General features: G+C 45.0%; 1 protein-coding gene across 2 annotated transcripts in view; it reads left to right on the top strand.

Annotated features, from left to right (window-relative positions):
- The first annotated feature begins 948 nt into the window (after positions 1 to 948).
- Positions 949 to 7,943, top strand: part of DERL1 (derlin 1) — a 23,022-nt gene continuing 16,027 nt past the window's right edge. Inside the window, exon 1 of one of the 2 annotated variants that reach the window (XM_007456031.1) lies at positions 949 to 1,273. In XM_007456031.1, the coding sequence (XP_007456093.1) occupies positions 1,121 to 1,273 (153 nt within the window). In that variant the 5' untranslated portion in view covers positions 949 to 1,120. The remainder of the gene's footprint in view (positions 1,274 to 7,943) is intronic. The other variant, XM_007456032.1, reaches the window with a different exon arrangement.

Genomic DNA, 7,943 nt, shown 5'->3' with positions numbered 1-7,943 from the left:
CTATGTATGGGAAGGTGCAATAATCTGGCTTATTGAAATTATTCCTTAGATATGTACCTTAACTACTTAGGGCCAGTATCCTGTTTTTCTCCACCCTGAATTCTCCTCAGGGCACACCATCTGGGTGGCTGCAGTGGTAAGGGCCTGATGGCAGGCAACATCCCCTGTTTACTGGAATAGAAGTCAACATTCTTTGTTTACTGAAATGGCAGGCAACATTTTGTGTGTGCAGAGTGGCTGTTTTCTCTGTGTGGAAAACTCTCCAGATGTGTGTGTGTGTATGTGTGTGTGTGTGTGTGTGTGTGTGTTTGCTCAGCTCAAAGATCACCTCCTCCAGCTTCTCCCTGACCTTTCTCATCGAAAGCGGCCATCTCTCCCCACACTTCTGCACTCCCACTCCATCACTCTATCCCCACTATCCTAACTTATCTTCCTTATTTTTCTTACCACTCTCTTGAAATTATCTTACTCAATTATTTGTTCATTACCTCCGTACCTTTGTATGGAAGCTCCAGGAGAGAAGGTACCACAACAGCTCTGATAGCTGCAGCACCTCCAGAGTCTAAAGCCCTATCTCGCACTTACTAAGTAAGCCCTCAATAAACATTTGTGGAAAGGATGGACAATTGAGGGGCTACATTGTACTTTATTTTCCTCCTTCCCCTTTAAACACCTTCCAAGTGGAACCACCTGGACTATAAATCCGGCAGGAACTGGGTAGAGGGCGTTCAGCCTCGCTATTGGCTGGATTATCTGTCGTTGCTCCTGGCAACCACTGTTCCCCACCAGTCGTGAGGTCGGCCCCTCCTGGACCCGTCCCTCTCCCTCCCGCCTTCGAACCACCGAGCTTCTGCCCAGTGGTAAAAACGGTGCTCGCCCTTTAAGCGGCGGGACTTCTGGTTAACGACGTCGGCGGCCGCCGGAAGGGGAAGTTTCGCTGCCGAATTCTCCCTCGCTCGTCCGAATTCGGTGGCGCCACGTCCGCCGGTCTCCGCGTTCTGCAACGGGGCTGGAGCGGCTTCCGCCTCGACACTTTCCACTCGCCCAGCGGACCGCGTCGTGAGGGGGCCGGGACGGGAGTCGGGCGGCTTTGCACATCCCGGCCACCGAAGAGGCGAAGATGTCGGACATCGGGGACTGGTTCAGGAGCATCCCGGCCATCACGCGCTATTGGTTCGCCGCCACCGTCGCTGTGCCCTTAGTCGGCAAACTCGGTCTCATCAGCCCGGCCTATTTCTTCCTCTGGCCCGAAGCCTTCCTCTATCGCTTCCAGGTATTGACCGGCGACTGGGGAAGTGGAGACTACAGGCCCCAGATGGCCCCGCAGCGGCGGAGCGTAGACAGGCTGGTTGCGGACGCGCGGTGCCTGGTGGGACTTGAAGTGCGGTGGCTCCAGCGGTTTAGGGCGGGGTCCTGTGGCCAGGGGGTAGGGTGGAGGCCAAGGGGTTTGAGCGTGGGCCTGGGTAGCTGGAGACGTGGAGGGAGACAACACGGTTTGGCCCGGTGGGAAGGGATTGATTTCGTCCTTCCATTAAAATTGTGCTCCCCGCCCACTGTACTCAGAGAAGGCGGCAGTGGGAAGGTAAGTCTGATAGTTGTCAATCTACTGGACGCCAGTGAGTAGCAGCCTGGGGCCACCTGGAGCAGCTGCCCTCTGACCTCCCTCTGCCACCCAAGTGGATGGCATGTGGACGTCGCCTTGCTCAACTACCAGCTGAGTTCTTTTTATGTTAATGGAGTTTCTCCCCAGTAGGAGTGATTTGAAGCCCGAGGTGCAAAGAGTGAGTTTGTGTGCATCCCAGATCCTGATCTAGTATCTGGCAGGTAGTAGTTGTATTTATGAAGGAGTGAATAAAGAGTAAATTGCTTCTGAAATGGAAGTCCTTATTTTTTGAAGCATGAAGGAAACAGCCCAGAGTAACATTCCTGGCAAGAGAATATTAGTTTTCTGGAGGTTATCTTTATTCACCGGATCCTGTGATTTAAATCTTTAATCAGTGGCAGGTCGGATACTAAGATCTGACATTAATTTCGACACGTTGTTTGGACTGTCGGTAACACACTCTTGTCTTCCCTCTCCTCACTGGCTGTTTCTTAGTTTTCTTTGCTGGTTCCCCATCTTCCTGATCCTTAAATATTGTGATGTACCCCAGGACCTCTTTTCCATATTCTCCCTAGCTGTGGGTGATCTCATGTAGCTTCATGTCTTTATATAATTTCTACAAACTGAAGATTCTCAAATACACATATACATATTTTCAGTCCAGATCTATCTCACTTCCAGACTTGTACATCCAACCGTATACTTGAAATTACCACTTAGATGACTGATAGACATCTCAGACATAATGTGTCCAAAACAATACCCTTTTCCCTAGAAGTAAATAGCAATTCCATTATTACAGGAGCTCAACCTAAAAGTCATGGACTCATCCTTGACTTCTTCTCTCACATCCCACAGTCTGTTAGCAAATTCTGTTTACTTTAGACAGATATCCAGAATGCAGTCCCTTTTCATTCTCTACTTCAGGCCATTATCATAGCAGCCTTGTTCCTTTCAGTCTTTTCTCCAGACAGCTAGAGTGACCCTTTTAAAACATAAATCACATCCTGGCAGCCTTCTGCCCAGAACCTTTTAATGTCTTCTCAACTGGATGAGTAAGGCTCAAGTCCTTTCAGTGGCCTTCAAGGCCCCTACTGCCTCTCTGACCTCATCTCCTACTACTTTCTATCTTGTATATTAGGCTCCACAGTGGAATCCTTTGTTTCTTCAGCACCTAACTCCATCCCTGCTCAGGCCCTTTGCACATGTTATTTCTCTGCTTGAGGACGATAACCGTGGTTTATCTCATTACTTCCTTTAAGTCTGCCCAAATGCCACCTTATTGGCAAGGATTTATTTGATTGCCCTATGTAAAATAGTACCTCTCCTTCACTCTGTCTCCCTTATCCTTAATTTTTCTTGGTTACATATCACCCCTTGATGTTTGTTAGCCTGCTTCCCTTCAGAGAATAAAGCTCCATGAGAGCCACTTGTCTGTTTACCACTGTCTTTGCTACCTAGATTAGTGTTTGGCATATAGCAGGTGCTTATATATGGGTTGAATGCATGGAAATAATTGGGTACTTGCCAGTGCTGGGCACTGGGGGTACAATAGTGAATAGTACAGAAAACGTCCCAGCTCACATAAAGAAAATAAGAGAGGGGTGTGTGACGGAGAGTGACTTTGATGAAGTGTTCCAGGAAGGCCTCAGAGAAGGTATTTGAACTGAAATCTGAATGACGAGGAGCCAGCTTTGGGAAGATCTGGCTCTGGGGACAATCTTCCAAGAAGAAGGAGTAATAAGGGAAAGGCTTAGAGGCAGGAATTAGAAACAGAAAGAAGACTGGATAGTTAGTACAGAGTCAGCTGTAGGGACGAGGATTGGTAGTTGAGGACAGAGAGATAGCCAGGGGTGAGTGCAATAAAGTGAAAGAGGAAAGGTAGGCTGGGGCTAGACTGTGTAGGGCTTTGTGGTTTGAACTTTAATTTGAAGGCACTAGAAAGGCTTCAGAGCCTTTTGAACAAAGAACTGAAAAATTGCCTTGGCTACTCTGTGGGATGGACTTGGTATGTGAATGGGGGAAAGGGTGGGCTAGGTAACAGGATCAGAGAGGTGAGTCAACTTAGAGGGCAAGAGAGATGGTGGTTTGGACCAGAGTGGCTGTGAAGATAGAAGTGGATAGATTTGGGAGTTGGAGTGGACTACACTGCAGCTTAATGGATGTGAAGGGGCAGGACTTGAAGATGTCACTGTTTTCACAGGAGCAGTGGAGTGCCTGGTGCAGCTTTTTTCTGAGATTGGGAATGTTTAGGGAGGCTTAGGTTTGGGGGTGGAGAAAGGTATCAATAAAGAGTTATATTTTGACCGTATTAAGTCTAGAGAGGCTTTTTAGGCATTCAGGTGGAGAAGTTAAGTAGGCAGTTGAGTATTAGAATATGATCTGGGTGTGCAGCCAGAACTGCAGACTCTTTTCTATTTGCTTTGGTAAAATATTTGTTGCAGTGAATGTTGTGCACTTTGTGCCCTGTGGCATGTTAGGTAATGCGGTGCCTCAGGAGCAGTGGTCATAAATGATTGTAAATCGTCAATGGTCGTCAATGAGAAGGTCCTGGTCAAAACTGGCTCTTTGGCCCTCCTTGCAAAATCTTGCTTGTTTCTGTAGTCAGCTTAGTAAAAGTAAGTCTTTCTAATAGCCTACATGTGTATAATATTAAAAGTGGTGAACTGATTAGAAAGGTCATCATTCATGTCACACCTTCCATAATGTTCCCATCTTCCTTGCATTGTTTCTTGTGGGCTTGTTATCCTGAAACGGGGGAGAAGCTGCTGGTAGAAGGCAGGACAGTGTGCTCACTGCCCGGGTGTGGAGAGACCAGTATCTATGCTTTCTTTCTGCTACTCTGACTCCTACTCTTTCTGAACAGGTTTAGCTTTCAGACCCACCTGGAAGAACTCATTTGCAAATGAAGCAGTTAAAGGAAAAACTGCATCTGAGAGGCTGATGGGTGAGGACACACAGCCTGTGGTGTGCTTTCTGCTAGAGGCTCCTCTTTTCCTTAAAAGCTGCATCTTTGGACAGCTTGGAAATGATCAATTTAGAATTGTGTATTCATGCTGGAAGTGACAAAAGTTACTTTTCCTCCTTATCTGTGGGTTTCCTCTGATTAGCTTGTTGGTTTGGAACTCTAAAGTTTAAAATGTTATTTCCTTAGTTTGGGTAAGTGGAAAGGCGTAGGTGTATGTTAAGACTCACTCCACTGTTGCCTAAAGTTCCTCATCCCTCACATTTAAGACTCATTGATCAGATAGTACACAGTGATGAAATGCCTCCATATTGGTCCCTGATTAACGAGAAGAGAGGCTGCACTTTGCTGCTGCCCTCGTGGTTTCTGAGATTATGTCTCCCAGGGCTGCCCGCACGGGAGATTTCGTTTCTTTGGACAAACTAACATCACTGCCTTACATCTGTGTTGGGCTTCTCCATATGATACCTCACTTAACCCCCATAAACATCCCGAGGTCAGCGTTACCCCAGTTGATAGACAGCTGCAGTTTCAGCTTCTATTTTGGTGAGTTCAAGATAGTTGTAAGCGTTCTTGTTTCACTCTTGCGTCCTATCTACCAAAACACATAGTTAAGCGTTTAACGAAACATTCTTGAGGGTGATTTCTTTCAAACCAGTCGTAGCAAATTATTGTTCATTTTCTATTAGAGTAGAAAGACTGTGGGATTTCAAGTAGTTGAGTCGTGGTCTCCAGGCCTGGCTTAGCCCCCTTGCAAGCTGTATGCCCTCAGGCAAGCTGTTTATCCTTTCTGAGCCTCATTTTCTCCACCTAAAAGTGGGGATAATTTAATACTATATTAACTCTTTTCTAAGAGTTAACTGTGTTGTAACTCCATTGCTTATAAGATGCTCCTTTAATTTAATACAATTTTTTGGAAGGGGAGGAAAGTACAAATTACGTTAAATGAATATATTGATGGTAAGGCACGTCCGAATTTCAGGAACACGAAAATGAGTATCTTCAAATTGAGAAATGTTACCTACTTCATGCCTCTGTTATATAAAAACATAAAAAATGTAAGGGGCCCAGTAAATAATCTGGTAGATAATCTATTAAAAACACAGTGCCTATTTTTCCTTATTAGTCAATAATAATTCCTGCCATTGCTGCCTTCTCTCCTTGGGCAGTAATATTCTAATTTTAATTTTTAATTGAAATTAAAACGTAACTGCTGGATTATTATCCTTCTTTTTGTCCCACTAAAGGCATCCTGACTAGAAATGGGAAGATATGTACTCTCAATTTCTCTAATTTGTTTCCGGGAACAAAAAGAAATGGCACCAACCAAGTCTGTGACCAGGCCTGGTGCTTATATTTGCCAAGCTTTTGCTCATGTTGTCACATTTAGCCTGATGACAGCAGCCCTAGCAGACTCATCTGAGTGTGTTGGGAAAGAGAGTCATATAGACCCGTAACTGGAAGGGGAATGAACTTGGTCTGTGGGCTGAGCATAGAAGTAGCCTCAGGGTTTGGATTTAGAACTTTATGGCAAGTGTTCTGGTATGTACAACTTTAAAATCTTTCCTTTGCAATCCTGTCCACATAAGACAGTTCTGCTGTGGTCTGTAGCTAAGGGTGAGCTCATAGCTTCATTTTTAAACTTTTTGTTGAGTTGCAGTATACAAGCAGGAAAGTGTATGTATTATATATTTATAGGTTGTTGAATTTTCAAAAACTGAATGTCAGTATATAACCAGCCACCAGATCAAGACACAGCCAGCATCCCCAAAACCTGCCTACTGCTCCCTTCTGGTCACTACCCACTGCAAGGGTAACTACTGTCTTGACTTTTAATACCATAGATGGTTTTTGCCAGTTTTCTTACTGTTCTATAAATGAAATTATACAATATGTATTTTTTTGTGTCTAGCCTCTTTTCAACAGTTTGAGAGTCACCCACATTGTTGCATGTGGTTATAGATGGCTCATCCTTATATTGTTCCCTTGTGTGAACAGACCACCATTTATTTACCCTTTCTGCTGGTAATGGGCTTTTGGGGTAGTTCTAGCTTTGGCTAGAATGCGTAGTGCTGCTGTGAACATTCTGGAACACGTCTTGGTGAACGTAGGTATGCATACGTACCTAGGAGTAGAATTGATGGCTCCTAATAGCTGGTTTAACGTCCTCAGTTGAGACTGAGTGCCTTTCATTTGATCTTCTTGCCTGTCTAGTGTCCCCCCAGCCCCACCCCCCGGCTCCTCTCCCCCACACCGCCACCTCCTGCCAAAAAAAAAAAAAGAGAGAGAAAAGCCAGAGTTTGCTAACATCAGCGTTTGGCACATGGGTGCTCTTCTCTCTTACTTGCTTGATGACCCAGGCAGACTTTCTTTAACTCCAAATCAGCCCGTCTGTATTGCAGAAAAATCTTTGTTTTTGATAGTTAAAAAAACCTGCCCTAGACTCTGGGTGGCGTTTGTAATGATTTCAGTAGCACATTGTTTGGGAGATTTTCGTTGAAGGATGGTTGAACTAAACACTCAACAGAAGTTGTCGGACTAGCAGCTGACGACGAGCAGTGTCTGATGTTTCTTTGAAGGCCTCTACGCCAGGGAGCACGTGGGCTTCTTGCTCTTGTTAAGTGAGGAACTCTGGGAGGGTTACCTCAACTCTAATGAGGGCCCAGCTTTCCTCGTGAAAAGGTGGGTGATTATGCTTCTGGCCTTGGGATTGCTGTGGGGTTAAAGTGAGATGCTTGCCTGCAAGTCCCAGGTTCTTTGCACTGCCCCTGGCTGCTTCTTACGGATCAGTGCAGGCTTTCTAGGCTCGAAAAGGTGCCTTCACCACTCCCAGCCCTGAAAATAAAGCCATTTCCTTATCGTAACTATCTACATATCAGAGGAGAGGAGGGGATTTAGTTGGTTACCTTCAAGGGGGATTTCAGAAATATATCGCACTGTGTCCCTCTGAAGAGATGAGCTATCTCCTGGTGTTTTCAGATTATAATTTTCAAGTGATGTAAAAATAATGCTAAGTCCCTTAGATCAGTGAGAGCAAGTATACCTCAAGGGTAAGCGTAATGAACTGGGAAAAGAAGTGTGCGGTATTTTGACAGACACTGATTTCCAAAGCACAGGTGCACACAGTGGCTAAAAATAGCATCGTGGCATCAAGTGTTAGTGAAAAATGTAGCCAGAAAACCCCCGAGATTTCTTTTCCAAAATCAGGCCTGGAGTAACTTAGAGGAATCTGGGGGGAGTTTAAAATGTGAATTTGTAAAAACCAGGTCAGCGCGTGTCTCCTAAAAGATTGTAATAATTGTATGCCCACACAAATTTTTTTTACAAAGCACCTTTTTAATCTGCTTCTTTTTTTTTTTTTTTTTTTTTTTTTTT

The sequence above is a fragment of the Lipotes vexillifer genome, unplaced genomic scaffold (assembly GCF_000442215.2).
Source record: "Lipotes vexillifer unplaced genomic scaffold, Lipotes_vexillifer_v1.1 scaffold84, whole genome shotgun sequence".
In the NCBI taxonomy this organism is placed as follows: domain Eukaryota; kingdom Metazoa; phylum Chordata; class Mammalia; order Artiodactyla; family Lipotidae; genus Lipotes; species Lipotes vexillifer.
The sequence above is the reverse complement of the archived record's forward strand: the minus strand, read 5'-3'. Positions and strand labels throughout refer to the sequence as shown.